The 15894-nt window shown below is 34.7% G+C and overlaps 1 protein-coding gene across 3 annotated transcripts in view; it reads left to right on the top strand.

The window, feature by feature from the left end:
- The window catches only part of SYNE1 (spectrin repeat containing nuclear envelope protein 1), a 593997-nt gene that overhangs the window by 397447 nt on the left and 180656 nt on the right, over positions 1 to 15894 (top strand). For all 3 annotated transcript variants that reach the window (XM_051997964.1, XM_051997961.1, XM_051997962.1), the window contains 5 exons: positions 7773 to 7910; positions 8417 to 8602; positions 8762 to 8884; positions 10039 to 10221; positions 12585 to 12728. In XM_051997964.1, coding sequence (XP_051853924.1) covers positions 7773 to 7910; positions 8417 to 8602; positions 8762 to 8884; positions 10039 to 10221; positions 12585 to 12728 — 774 coding nt within the window. The remainder of the gene's footprint in view (positions 1 to 7772; positions 7911 to 8416; positions 8603 to 8761; positions 8885 to 10038; positions 10222 to 12584; positions 12729 to 15894) is intronic.

The raw sequence follows: 15894 nt of genomic DNA, 5'->3' as shown, positions 1-15894 counted from the left end.
CACACTGTCTCCTTGATGAAGGACTGCTGTGGGTGCTTCTTTCATAGCAAAAACTGATATTTCCAAGGGTTTTTGAGTTATTCTCTCAACTACATTGGATAAAGCCAGTTCAACTTCTCTCAAGGTCTCTTGAGCTTCTTTTGTAAGCCGGCGTGGTGAATTTAAAGCAGTGTCTCCCCTTAAAATGTCATATAGGGGTTGCAATTGATTGGTAGTTAAACCTAATACTGGACGCATCCATTGGATATCTCCTATTAATTTTTGGAAATCATTTAAGGTGTTCAACCTCTCTGTTCTTAAAGACAGTTTTTGTAGTGTAAGTGCCTTAGGATATATTTCATATCCTAAATATTGAAAAGGAGCATGCCTTTGAATTTTTTCTGTAGCGATATGAAGTTTGTAGTATCTTAGTGTTTCTATGGTTTTTTGTAGACATGCTTCTAGCATTTGTTCCTCAGGTGCACAACCCAATATATCATCCATATAATGTAATAGCATAACTTTTGGAAATGCTTTTCTTATTGGAGCAAGAGCAGCAGCAACATACATTTGACACATAGTGGGGCTGTTCTTCATACCCTGTGGCAAAACCGTCCATTCATATCTTTTATAAGGCTCAGCTAAATTGACACTGGGCACCGAAAAGGCAAATCTCTTCATATCCTCCTTATCCAGAGGAATGGAATAGAAACAATCCTTGATGTCTATAACCCAAAGAGGCCATTCTCTAGGAAGCTGAGTAGGAGATGGAAGTCCAGGCTGAAGAGTTCCCATAGTTTCCATCTGTTCGTTCACTTTTCTTAAATCAGTGAGCATCCTCCATTTTCCCGATTTCTTTTTTACAACGAACACTGGGGAATTCCAAGGACTTAGAGAAGGTTGTAAATGCCCTTGTTCAAGCTGCTCCTGTACTATATCTAATAAGGCCTGAATTTTATCGCTACTTAAGGGCCACTGTTCTATCCACACTGGTGTATCAGTTTTCCATTGGATAGGAATAGGTGAAAGTGTTGGCAGGCCTTCAACAGCAGCCCTGATTAAAAAACCGAAGTACTCATTTTTAACCCCAATTGTTGTAAAACGTCTCTTCCCCACAGATTGATGGGGATTTTTTCAACTATAAAAGGAGTAAAAACTCCTGTTTTGCCTTCAAAAGTCCATCTCATAGGGGCAGCACTAACTTCAGCTGCTATTGATCCTCCTACTCCAGACATATAGGTATCTGCTTTAATCTTTGGCCAGTGACTGGGCCAACTGGCACCTTTAATAACTGTACGATCCGCACCTGTGTCTACCAATCCTTCCAATGGTAGGCCATTTATATAGATAATGAGCATAGGTCGGTCAGCCGTTACTGCTGCTGTCCAGTATATTTCTGGTTTTTGTGGTCTGGAGTCAGAACCTGGGTGACTATCACGAGGCTGCTTATTAGGATTCTGTATGAGTAAACCTGATGCTACTACGTCTCCTGGGTGATAAGTCACACATTGACTACCTGTATTAGTGACTGGGATATTATCTACACATTCCCCAGTTTCCCACATCAGTGTGTGGATGGACACTGTTTTGTACATACAAGGAGGTGAAATGGTCAAGCCTACTGTGCCTGGAGGTAAGGGATCCATAGGCTGGAGAGGAACAGATTTCACCTCTCCAGGGGGTATCTCAGTTGTCCCAGCTGCATACAGCTCTATTCTCCCCAATTGTAATTCCCTTCTGCCATCAGGTTGCTTCCTGGCTGGTTGACTGTGTAATCCCCTTCTCCCATCATATGGCTTTCTGGCTGATTGGTCATGTCTGGGTACTGGACTTCTAGGCACTCTCTGGGTGCACCATTGGCTGCCATCATGCCCCAAGTGTTTTTTGCCTTGGGCCCTGGGGCTGGGCCCCTCATCCCATTTCCCCGAATCTGTCTGCATTCTGAGGCCCAATGGAAGCCTCTGTTGCATTTTGGACATGGGGTTTGGGGTCTTGTTCTCCTACCTTGTCTTCCCATTCTATCTCTATACCAACATTGAGCTTTCAGATGTCCTACTTTTCCACACTGAAAGCATCTACGAGTCTCTCTGGAAGTCCCTTGCCAAGAGGGATTCTGTCTTCTCATGTTTGGATTTTGGGAAGTCTGCATCATAGCCTGGCTATAAAAGGCACCTGTGCCCACTGTGGCACAGCATCTTATGAGTTCCTCTAAAGGAGCATCCTTGCGCAGTCCTAGTATAATTCTTCTGCAAACCTCATTAGCATTTTCCTTAGCAAGTTGCCTTATCAAGATGTCTGTTATTGCATTTTCTCCATTTGTTCTTATGATAGCTGTCTGCAAGCGTCCCACAAAGTCAGCGAAGGGTTCATTTGGCTCTTGTGTTATTTTTGTGAAGGCCCCCCCCTTGTCGTCTTTATTGTGAAGAGAAGCCCACGCTTTGATAGCATTATCAGCAATTTGCTGATATGCTGCTACGGAATAACTAATTTGTGCTGTGACATCTGCATAAGGACCTGTACCTGTTAGTAGGTCACAGGTGATTGCAGTATGAACTCCACTTTGAATATTTTGTTGGGCTTGTATCCTACAGAGCTCACTATATTCAGAAAGCCACAAGTAGTTCTGTCCAGGTTCTAGGCATATTTTTGCTATCGATTTCCAGTCATTAGGGGTCAAGATTTCAAAAGACAAATTTTGCAATAGCATCTTAACATAAGCTGATGTAGCCCCATAAAGAGTGCAAGCTTTTTTCAGGTCTTTGAGGATTTCTATATCAAAAGGTGAGTATCTTCTACTTTCTTGACCTGAAGAATTAAACTGTTGAATTACAGGAAAAATGTGGTGTTGAAATTCTGATACATTTTTCCCTTCTTCTCTGGCCTTAATTAGTCCCTTTTGCAATCTAGTCAAAGGAGCAGCTGGATGCTGGGGGGGAGGTGCTGGATGCCGGGGGGGAGGTGCTGGATGCTGGGGAGGAGGTGCTGGATACTGGGGGGGAGGTGCTGGATACTGGGGGGGAGGTGCTGGATGCTGGGGGGGAGGTGCTGTTGCTGTCACTGCCCCCCCCACTACCCCTCCTCCCTCCATCCAGGAGGGTGGAGTTGATGAAGGAAAGTCAATTACCTGCTCCTCAGGTGGGGCTGAGGCTGCCTCAGATTCACCCCACCCTTGAGCCTCACTTAAGTCTCCCTGCCCTGTGGGGATATGGCCATTAATCTGTTCTTTGTCTTCCTCCTTTATCTCAGGCTTCCCCCTTTGGCTATTCCTAGAGTTTTTTCCTTTTTTCCTAGAACAAGTACGGTATTTTAAGGCCATCTGTATCGTATTATATAAAAAGAATACTTCAATGGAAACTGAACGAGGACCGTTTTCATTGTAATATGCGGAGAGCTGTTGACCAACCAATGCCCAGTTTTTTAGAGAGATTTTCTCTTCCTCTAAGAGCCAAGGGGAGGTGCGTTTTAATGTAGCCAGAAGTCTAGCTGCTTGTCCCCAAGTTACAAGTAGCCCTTGATCTTCTATCAGCTTAAGCAGGCTTTCTATAGCACCACTCCTGGGTGGGTCTGGGGTTGGGGGGGTTGGGGTGGGGGATGGAGAATCTTTACCTAGGATCTGTCCCATTTCAGCCAAAAAAGGAGTCTTCCTCCTGGTCACTGGAGACTTCTTGTGAAAGTAGGGTCCTTGGTTCCCACGCTTGGGCGCCAAAATGTTGTGATCTAGTTCAGATGGATCTGAATCGGTCCCTGTTCGGGCGCCAAATGTTAAGAGTTCAAATGTTGGAGTTTGTTCTCAGAGGACAGCCGGTTTAGAGGCTTAGAGCCCTTCGGATGTCTCCAAATCCAAAGGTTCTGTCCTTCAGCCTCTGCCTCTGCCTTCTTCTGCCTCCAACAGAGATGGAAGATCTCTCTTATCTCCTTCTGGGGGGCCCAGCCACCAATTTGCCGCGGAGAGAGGGCTTCTGGCGTAGCTCCACTGAAGTCCGTCAAAAGTGTTCTCTGCAGCAGAGTCGTTTCTCTCGAGTCTAGCGCGATCAGCCAGCCAAGAGGAAAAAATGTATTCTGGAATGGCTGTCTCGCCTTATATGTGAACCTTCTGAGAGAATGGGATTATGGGTTTTCTCCCATAGTGCTCTCTGGCCCAAAGAGCTTTAAGGTGTGGACTTTGAGTAAAGGTGGGAACACAAGCCTTGTCTTGATTAGTTCTACTTAGTACCTTGTTTCAGGTTCTGGCCAAAACAACTTCTTGTAAGATTAGATCAACTCTAATTACTTAGCAGTTAGTAAGGATTCCAACAAAGAAGATATAAGGAGACTGGAATAGTGAGGATAGAGGGTTAAATTATGAAAGACTATATGTCAAGTAACGGGTTTTATATTTGATCTTTGAAGTGATAGGGGAGCACTGGAGCTTCTTGCATATAAGGGTGACGTGATCAGATCTGCAATTTAGAAAAATAATTTTGGCTATTAAGTGGAAGATAGACTGTAATGAGGAGAAATTTGTAGCAAGCAGACAACCAGAAGACTTTTGTCTGAGTATAAAGAAATAAAGTCTGTTCCAGAGTGATGGATAGCAATATCAGAGGAGAGAAGTACACATATTTGATAGAATTCAAGATATATGGTGCATGAGGAAGATTGAAGACTCAAGCTTAATACCTAGGTTTTGAGCTAGGTTTGGAAGATAGTGGTACTTGAGGCAGTAATAAGGAAGTTCAAGTTTGAAAAGGGAGAACATTAAAAGGGAAAATAATTAAGTTTTGGATATATTGAGTTAGGTCTAGGGGACATATAGCTTGAGATATCTAATAGGCAGTTGTGAGACACAACATCAGCAAATCTATTAAGTCTGGAACGATAGATTTGAGAATCATCAGTATAGAAAGAATAATTGAATCCATGGGACTAATGAGATAGGTCACCAAGTGAAATAATAAAAAGGGAAAAGAGCTTAAGGATAAGGGCAGAGCCTATTTTGAGAAGTTATTAGTATTGTTTCTGGCTGTTTTTCTCTTGATCAATAACACTGATATGTGTATAAAAATAACATCACATCTTAATTCATGTAGATTAAGATTTGGGTGTTCCAGTGTTAGTTATCATGATTTAAAATTATTTTTCTCAAAGTATTAAAAATTTGAAACAAAACCATAGTGTGAAAAAATTGATTTTGATCTACAGTATACTACTTATTCTATATATAATTCTAATGCCTAGAACAAAATTTTGCACATAACAGGTACTTCATATTTGTTGAATAAATTAACATAGCATAAAAATGCCCTTGAGTAATTAGAAAGTTTAGTAAACAAGCCTTTGTATATTTATTTCTGACATTTTTAACAAATGAGCAATCAGGAAAAATAAAATCAATATTTGTTCATTGGTTTTAGATCTATCAATACACCTTAGTAACCTATAATGACAAAGGGACTTACATCAAATTACATGGGGTAGAAGTGAAGGGGGAGAATAGTAGCCATAAATACAGAGGAATTTTAATGTAACAAAAGGGAATTATTCAAAAGATCACTAAAACTATGTGTATTTTGCTTCTAAATAGAATTTTTTTTAAAACAACTTAATTATTTCTTACTTTTTTATTTATTAAGTAATTTATATTAAGTAACTTATTTAACAAAATATATTAAATACTTATTTTGTGTAAAGTTAATTTATTTTTCTAGGAAATTTATTTTTAATACCCATTACTTTATGAATAATTTTGAGAGAGAAAAATCAGAGCAAAAGGGAAAAAGCATGGGAGAAATAATTTTAAAAAACAGAAAAAGGAAGTAAACATAACATGTGTTGATTTATATATCGTCTCCTTAGTTCTTTTTCTGGATGCAGAAGGCATTTTCTGTCCAAAGTCTATTGGGATTGCTTTGGATCACTGAACCACTGAGAAGAACCAAGTCTTTCACAGTTGATCATTGCACATTCTTGCTGTTGTTGTATGCAATGTATTACTGATTCTGCTTGTTTTGCTCATCATCAGTTCATGTAAATCTTTTCAGGCCTTTCTAAAATCAGGTCATTTATTTTTTAATAAAAAATAGTATTTTATTTGTGGAAATATGTACAATGGAATCTCACATGTTCAATTTATATTGGATTACTTTCCAAATGGAGGAAGGAGTGGGGGAAGGGAAGGCAAAAATTAAAACAAAGAGTTTTGTAAGGGTGAATGTCAAAAATTATCCATGTGTATATTTTGAAAATAAAAAGCTTTAGTTAAAAAAAATTAATATTCCATTATCTCCATCTACCATATCTTGTTCAGCCATTCCCCAATTGATGGGCATCTATTCATTCTCCAGTTCCTTGTTACCATAAAAAGAGCTGCTACAAACATTTTTGCCCATGTGTGTCCTTTTCCCTCCTTTGTAATTTCCTTCGGATAAACTCTGTGTGGCATTGCTGGGTCAAAGGGTGTGCACGTTTCTTTTAGATTTTTGGCCATAGTTTCAAATTGTTCTCTACATGGTGAATCATTTCACAATTCCATCAACAATGCATTAACATCCTAGTTTCTCACATCCCTTCCAACATTTATCATTATCTTTTCTTGTCATTTTAACCAATCTGAGAGATGTGAGGTGGTATCTCAGGGTTGTTTTAATTTGCACTTTTCTAATCAATAGTGATTTAGAGCATTTTTCATATAATTATAGATGGCTTTAATTTCATCATCTGAAAATTGTCTGTTCATATCCTTTGATCATTTATCAATTAGGGAATTATTTGTATTCTTATAAATTTGACACAGTTCTTTATGTATTTTAGAAATGAGATTTTTATCAGAAACACTGATTCTAAAGATTTTCCCCCAGCTTTCTATTTCCCTTTTAATCTTGTTTCTGTTGGTTTTGTTAATGCAAAACCTTTTTAATTTAATGTAATAACAATTGTCCATTTTGCCTTTTATAATATTCTCTAGTTCTTCTTTGGTCATAAATTTCTTTCTTCTACAAAGTTCTGATAGATAAATTATCCCTTGTTCTCTTAACTTGTTTATGGTATCATCCTTTATGCCCAAATCATGTATCCATTTTGACCTTATTTTGGCATGGGGTGTGAGATGTAGGTCTATCCCGACTTATTATTTTGCAGTTTTCCTAATAATTTTTGTCAAATAATGAGTTCTTATTCTAGCAACTGGAGTTTGGGAGTTTATCAGATACTAGATTACTACAGGCCTTGTTAATGAGTCAAACTATTTATATCTAATCTATTCCACTGATCCACCACTCTATATCTTAGGCAGTACTAAATGGTTTTGATGATTGCTGCTTTATAATATAGTTTTAGGTTTGGTACTACTAAGCCAACACTCTTTGTATTTTTTTTCCATTAATTTCCTTAATATTCTTCACCTTTTGTTCTTCCAGATGAATTTTGTTATTTTTTCTAGTTCTATAAAATTTAGGTAGAATTGTCATTTTTATTATATTAGCTCAGATTACCCCTGAGCAATTCATATTTTCCCAATTATTTAGATCTTACTTTATTTGTGTGAGAAGTGTTTTTTGTTATCATTTTCATATAGTTCTTGGATTTGTCTTGGCAGGTAGACCCCCCACCCCCAACTATTTTATTTTGTTGTAAAGTTAATTGCTGGGCTAGATAGTGAATTTATATAAGGCATGTCTATGTCCTCAAAGAGATTATACTCTATGAGATCATTTTAAAAAAGAGAAATAGTAGCTTTACAATGACAGTGTAGAAGATGTTGATTTCTTAATTCTTATAGTTTAACAAAAAATGATTTCATATTGATTATTTTTCAGGCAGCTGCACACTTAGAAGAATATAATGAGATGTTGGAATATATAATGAAGTGGGTAGAAAAAGCTAAGGTCTTGGTACATGGAAATATTGCTTGGACTTCTGCCAATCAGCTTCGAGAACAATTCATTTCTTATCAGGTAACTTTGAGCATTAATTTTCAAATATTACCTGAAAAGATAAATTGATACACAGTTGCCTTATTACATCAAATACTATAGGGACTTGATGTGAAAGCATTTCCAATTGATTAGTAAAAAAAGAGGCTGTGTTACTTTTGGATAAATCATTTTAACTTCGTGGTGCTTGAAGCAAATTTCTAGTGCTGTAAGTAGCAGAATGAATGGTTGGGGAAATTAGCTCAACTGAAATTCTCTATGAAATCACAGGCCCTTTCTTTACCTTTATTCCTGGGTTATATCCACTAATTATCAGGGTGATTTATTCTTAATAAAAAGTTCTATCCTAGTGATGAATATATCCTTTTCTATGTTCAAAGTTTGTTCTCAACAACAACAACAAAAAATCATTTAGGGACTTACTTCCTACTTAATCCAATTGTAACTTTTAGATCTATTTTTTCATCTGTTTGACAACTAGAAAGTTTGAAAGACTGACTTTATTACCATAGATAATTTCATTTCAGACCATGCTAGAGGAGTCTGGAGAAATTCACATTGATCTGGAGGCAATGAAAGAAAAGATTGAATATCTGAGCAGTGTTTATTGTACAGAAGGCATGTCTCAGCAAGTGTCAGAATTGGGACGAGAGACAGAGGGGTTACGGCAACTTATTAGATCACGTTTGCAGACTCTACAAGATGCTGCAAAGGTAAATGAAGGTTCCAACATTCCAGTAGTCATTAGTCTACAGTCAACTCAATATTCAACTCTGACAAGATGTCTCTTTCTTGGTTGTCTAACTTTTATGAAACTTTAATCTTTGAAACATTTATAATTTATATTGTTTGTTGCTCTTTTGGTTTTCTAGGATATGAAAAAATTTGAAGCTGAAATAAAAATCTTACAAGCTGCTCTTGAGCAAGCTCAAAAAACTCTTACTTCACCAGAGTTAGGACGTTTAAGTCTGAAAGAACAGCTTTCTCATCGACAGGTAAAAAAAATAAATTAATTAAGAAGTAGCTGAATATGTTGTTCTAATTGTATATAGGTTACTTTGAAATTTTTTTATCTTAGGAATAAAACCTTATGAGCTACATATCTATTCTGTGAAGAATTTTTTTAAGGAAATGAGATAGAATATTATTTTTCTTCAGGAATTTTAAACTTTTAAATGATTTCTTAAGTGTTTTCTTTTTTGTTGTTGTTTTCTGACAAGTCTGATACATGTTAGAGTTTTTATGTGTTTAGTTTTTGTTTGCTTGTTTTTTGGTCTGTTATTTTATAGATTGTTATCTAAGGCCTGGAATTTGGGTTTATAATATAAAGATGCCTTGGTACTAAAGAGAGATTAGATCTTTGAAGTCAAAATTCATCCAAGGGAAATACCTAGGAATTTGGGAGCCCTAAAATAGGGCTTTCAGCTAACTTCTTACCACAGTTAGATATGCTAGATGGACTGGCATTTGGTTTTTTGGGGGGTAAATAAAAGAAACAAACATAGAAATAAAATATCAGTAGTAGTTTAATGAAAAAGTCATAGTGGTTCCTTACAGAATGCAAGGAATTCATATAAAGAATTCATTAAATGGGGGTAGTTCAGTGACACAGTGGCTAGAGCATCAGCCTTAGAGTGAGGAGGACCTGAGGTGAAATCTGACTTCAGACACTTTACTATTACTAGCTGTGTAATTGAGGACATATCATTTAATCTTATTTTCCTCACAACTTTCCCCTGCAAAAACTAAAAAAAATTCTTTAAACCATTGGGGATGTATTGACTTATGTACTTTAATGATCCATATTAATGCTGTTTAATGATTATTTAGATATTACTGGACAGTTTAGACTAATTTAAGGATACAAATTTAGAGTAATCTAATTAAATGAACTGTCTGAAGTTCAAATTTTTTTAAAAAAATATGAATATTGATTGAAATTATCATAGAAAACTAAATTTATTATTTTTTCTATTAAAAGTGAAATTCCATTTAATTTTAGAAAATATGACCTTTCTAGACAACAAGAAATGAGACTATGATTTCCTTCACTTTTTATCTGATTAATTAATCTCCTTTTGCCATAATGAAGCTTGTTTAAATTTAAATTTTTATTCACAACTAAATAAAACATATGTTTTATTTCCAGCATCTGCTATCTGAAATGGAATCACTGAAGCCAAAGGTAGAAGCTGTGCAAATTTGTCAGAGTGCTCTAAGAATCCCCGAAGAAGTAGTCACTAACTTGCCTATATGCCACATGGCACTCAGACTTCAAGAAGAAGCCAGCCGTTTGCAACACACAGCCATCCAGCAGTGCAACATAATGCAGGCAAGTATGTGTGTGAGGAGGTTTCTGTAATAAATTTTGTTGCAATGATATAGAGCACTTGGTTTTTTAGATCCATGCATTCTCAGCAATCAAAATATACCCATAATGTTTGATTTATCAGACTGTCATGTCAAATATAAAGATTAGGTTTTGAATTAATGCCCAATCATTTGGGCCAGTTGAAATAAGCTAGAAAAAGTATTGGAATAAATAATATAAAAATTGAACATTTCTGATGCTTATACAAACAAGGACATGAAAAAGTTAATTTTGTGTGGCATTATCTCAGTCAAAATATCTTTAAAATAATACTGAAACAGATATGCTTCTGTGTAACATATATTCTTCAACTTTTTAAAATATTAGTAAGCTCTATTACTTATTTTATTGCTAGTTTCTATGCAAATATGTGTAAATCTCATTTTGATTCTTCACCAACTTATGCACAAGCCCTCTTCAATGAACAAAAACATCATCTTACTTTGGCATATTTTCCATTCTATTCTCTTTTTCAGCCTTCTCTATTTTTCTAATTATTACTTTCATGATCAGTCAAGCAAGTAATTAACAAGAATTTTTTGAGCACATGCTGTGTACTAGGTATTGATACAAAGAAAAAGAGAAAATAGTTTATGCCTTCAAGAAACTTACATTCTAATGAAAGAGGCAACATATGTGTAAATGTATAAGTATGGAAAGACATTTATAATATAGAGGTTATATGTGTTTTACATGCATGTATGCAAATATACACACTCATACACATCCATATATATATATTCCTATCCTTTGGAACTCAAAAGTTTTTTTTTTTTTTTACTGAATGCAAAAATACTTGACATGTAATTGAAAAAATATTCTGAATCAGAAGGGGCATAATAAATTTTGCTTAGCATTTCTAAGAAAATTGTTTTATGATTTTGGACAAATTATAATTTGTCCAAAGCAAGCATAAGGCTTGCCCCAAATTCCATCTAAAACTCTATAGAAATTTCTAAACCAAAGCTTAGTTTTTAATCATGGTCCTTTCTAGAGACATGCTCAATAAACAAAGTATGTCAAGCAAAGGACAACTATTTATTTTCTTCAACATAAAAGAAATACTTATGACAAAAATATTTAAATCAAACACAATAATCTATCGGTCATATCACATTCTCATATATTCATTCTTTTTTATTGTAGTAAGTTTATTTTTTAATATACATTGATTTATGAATCATGTTGGAAGAGGAAAATTAGAGTAAATGGGAAAAACCATGGGAGAAATGAAAAAAAAAAAAAAAACAGAAAAAAGCAATGAAGCTAGCATGTGTTGATTTATATTTAGTCTCCTTAGTTCTTTTTTTGGTTGCAGATGGCATTTTCTTTCCAACATCTATTGGGATTGCTTTGGATCACTGAGTCACTGAGAAGAACCAAGTCTTTCATAGTTGATCATTGCATATTCTTGCTGTTATTGTATACAATATATTCCCACTTCTGCTTGTTTTGCTCAACATCAGTTCATGTAATCTTTTCAGGCCTATCTAAAATCATCTTGTTCATCATTTTTATAGAACAATAATATTCCATTACCTTCATGTACCACAACTTGTCCAGCCATTCCCCAATTGATGGGCATCTATTCATTTCCCAGTTCTTTGCTACCACAAAAAAGCTGATACAAACATTTTTTCATATGTGGATCTTACCACACCCCCCCCCTTTTATAATTTCCCAGGGATTGCAATGCTGGGTCAAAGGGTATGCACAGTTTTATAGCTCTTTGGGAATAGTTCCAGATTGCTTTGGATGGATGGTTGGATCATTTCACAACCCCATCAATAATGCATTAATGTCCCAGTTTTCCCACATCCCCTCCAATATTCATTACTATCTTTTCCTGTCATCTTAGCCAATCTGAGAGGTGTTAGGTGGTACCTCAGAGTTGTTTTAATTTGCATTTCCCTAATCAATAGTGATTTAGAGCATTTTTTCATATAATCATAGATGGCTTTAATTTCATCACCTGAAAATTGTTCATATCTTTTGACTACCAATTGGGGATCATATATTCATTCTTAAAAATAATTAAAACATGTAACACTTTGTGAAATAGATGAACAAGCATTTCATTTTCATTTCTGATCTATTCTGTTCAATCACATTATTAAAAGTCCATAGGGTCCATAACTTCTGTCAAGCCAGGGTATGACTTGGGCTCATTAGCCTATCATACACACACACACACACACACACACACACACACACACACACACACACATATATTTCTCCCTATAGTCTTTTATTTAATGATGTTTCATTGTTTATAACTTCATTTTATATAGTAATTAGGAAAGTACAACTTTTTTTTTCTATAGGAAGCAGTAGTGCAGTATGAACAATATGAACAAGAAATGAAGCATCTACAACAACTAATAGAAGGGGCTCATAGAGAGATTCAAGATAAGCCAGTGGCCACCAGTAATATCCAAGAGCTACAAGCCCAGATTTCTCGTCATGAGGTAAAAACAGCAATGAAATTCAAACATATACAATATACTACTTTTATCTTAAAATCTTTTTCTTTAACTATTTTTCTGAGTTATTTTATAATTAGAATAAACAAATATATCTAAAATATATTTCATATTTTAAGCCACCACTTACTTCCTACATAGTATTTCAGAATTACCATATTTGCATGCAAAAATAAAATGTCTGCAAGTATGAAAAGCATAAGAAGTAATGTTTGGAACTTGCAAACTTACCAATTTAAATTTAATGTAAGAAAAACTCCCTAACAATTCAAAGTATCTAAAAGTATTATGCTTTACCTGGACAGGTATAGATATAGTGAGAGTTTTCTCTCACTAGAGATATTTAAGCAAAATCTTCTAGTCAAGTATATTGTATTAGAGGTTTTTTAATGTATTAATTGAACTAATTTTTCTCTGAGATGCTTTCTTACTACTACTATTATTATTAACTTTATATATTGCTTACTATACTATATTGGGCATTATGCTAACTAATCTATTCTTATCTCATTTGCTCCTCATACCAATCATGAGAAGTAAGCTTTTATTATCCCCATTTTACAAGTAAGGAAGTTGTAGACAAATAGAGATTATTAGTTGCCCAGAGTCACCTAGTTAGTAAGTGTCTCAGGTCAGATTCTGTGACTCTTGAGCTATAATATAGTTTTGATTGGTAGATACATGAATTTCTTTGATAAATATTGTTTAATCCAATTTGTAAGATGTTTATTTTTTTTTACTTAGTGGTCTTCAAATAGTTTTATTAAAGATTTTTAAAATTAAGAAAATGAACATGTGTTACATATATCTATACTCTTATATACATTACATATATGTGTGTGTGTGTGTGTGTGTGTGTGTGTGTGTGTGTGCTAGATTTAAAGTATTTCCTACTTTAAATAAGGTTGCAGTGTCCTATTGTAACACTGAAACATGACTCTAAATTCTTGAATTTATGTCAGTGGAACCTTAGTTCTTCTAGGAGCTATGAAGATAGGAAGGTTTCAAGTTCAATTTTGTAAATAGATTTTATCTGCTATCCTAGCTTGCAGCCTAGCTAACTTCACATGATGAGTCTGTCTTTATTAATAAAACAGGTGAAATTAAAAACTAATTTCATTACTAAACAGATGTTCTACATTTGCAATTTTTGTGGGAGGAAAGGGGGCTTAGGAGAGACACCAAGCACTTTGTTATGAGACTATAAGCAAGCATTAATTAAATTGATTAAATTCCTAATATAAGATCTTTGTCCAATAATCAACGCTCAAAGTAAAACCAAAAAATATAAAGAAATTAAAGCTAAATGGAAAAAAAGAGTCCTCATTCTCCATGGAGAGTTGAAAAATACATTGACATAATTTCATTGGTTCCATTGTGTCTCCAAAGCCAATAAAAAAAAAAAAACAACAACAATACATCATTTTATGAGATATTCACTTCCCTCTTTAAATCACCTATTTTAGGCATACAAACAAGTATAGTGTTAAGATTATTGCAGCTTATGTACATCATCTATTTTAGAGGATGAAGAAGTAGAAAAAGTCTGACAAAATACTGTAAACTAAGTTAATATAGATCTATTACTTTGTAATTTTAATGTGAACTTGGGCATCAAAATGGTTAGCAAATATATATATATATTCCACATGTAGATATGCATATGTGAAAATACAGTTTAGAATCAAGAAATTTTTAAAAGTCAAATTTAGATTTCTATCAACTGGGGAATGGCTAAACTGATTGTTGTACATAAACATAGGAATATTATTGCATCATAAGGCAAAATGAATCCAAAGAATTCAGAAAAGAATGGGAGACTAGAACTGACGTAGAGAGAAATTGGAGACCTGGAGACCTGGAAAGGGGGAATAACTTTTCTAATAAAAAAAAAAAAAACCTACATTGTGCAATTATAGTGAGCAACTGATTCTAGAGAAAAATTGAGAAATATAAACTTCTCTCTTTTTGAAGTGGTGGAGTTATAGGGGTGAAATGTGGTATATATGATGGGTTTGTTGCATTAAGTGAACTTAAGAAATTGTTATTTTGTTCTTTTATTTTTTTCCTAAAATATTGTTACAGAATCTGTAGCTATATATTTACTGGGTAGAGGAAGAAAGAGAAACATATTTTAAAATGAAAATGATATTAAAATAGGGAATAATAAAATGTTTTCAAAAAAGAAAGTGATCAGAAACCTAACATTATTGCACCATAGATATATGAGTCTAGAAAAAGAAGACATTTATTAAGTAGTTATTATGTTTCAGGTACTGTGCTGAGTTCTAGCAATAAAATTTGTCTTGCTTGCTCTTCAATTTCCAATTCCCCTTATCCTCAGATCTAATTAGGGAAGAAAAATTAAGTTGAAAGGGAGATGGGAAGTAGTAATGGAAAAAAGAAGGGTACTTGTATAGGGGCAGCTAATAAGGAGTCTTGAGAGAGTTCAGTAAGGAGCAAGATAACAGCTCAGGACTTTAATAAAATGGTGGTTCCAGAGAAAGATTCACCAATGAGGAAAGCATTGTGATGGTTTCTCAGGGTGGTGATTTGGTAAGCAAGGCATCCAGATAAATTCTAGGTGTGAATGCAATCCATGAATACTTTGTTCAAGAAGAAAATGAGAAGTATCTCACATACACATACATGCACATATGCATGTGCACGCATGCATTCATGCAAGCACTCTCACGCACACATATATATATATAAAATAGCTTTAAACTTATCTTAATTAGTGAAAAATTACTATTTACTAATGTTTGTCATTTCTGAAATTGGTTCTCCCCAATTCAGTTAGATCACTAATTAATTAGAGAAAAGATCAAAATCAACCCTAAGATTAAGAGAGACAATAAGGAGATGTCACCACCTAAGATTATATCAACTTCAAGGTGACCTGATTAAGCAAGCTGTGGACTCCCCATGTGAAAAATGGACAAAATTAAAGTCCTTGACTCTAATTATCACCATTTTTAGAAAAGCTTTACTCATGCAATTCATGTACTCAAAACAAACCAGACTTTACTTCAGGTATCAAACATTTAACCTATTTTTTTTTTAAACAAAGCAATTACATACACAAAGAGAAGATATATGTATATGCATGTCTATATAACTATATACAGATATGTATGCATAGCTATGT

Source organism: Antechinus flavipes, chromosome 4 (assembly GCF_016432865.1).
Source record: "Antechinus flavipes isolate AdamAnt ecotype Samford, QLD, Australia chromosome 4, AdamAnt_v2, whole genome shotgun sequence".
NCBI lineage: Eukaryota > Metazoa > Chordata > Mammalia > Dasyuromorphia > Dasyuridae > Antechinus > Antechinus flavipes.
This window is presented reverse-complemented; position numbering and strand designations above follow the sequence as displayed.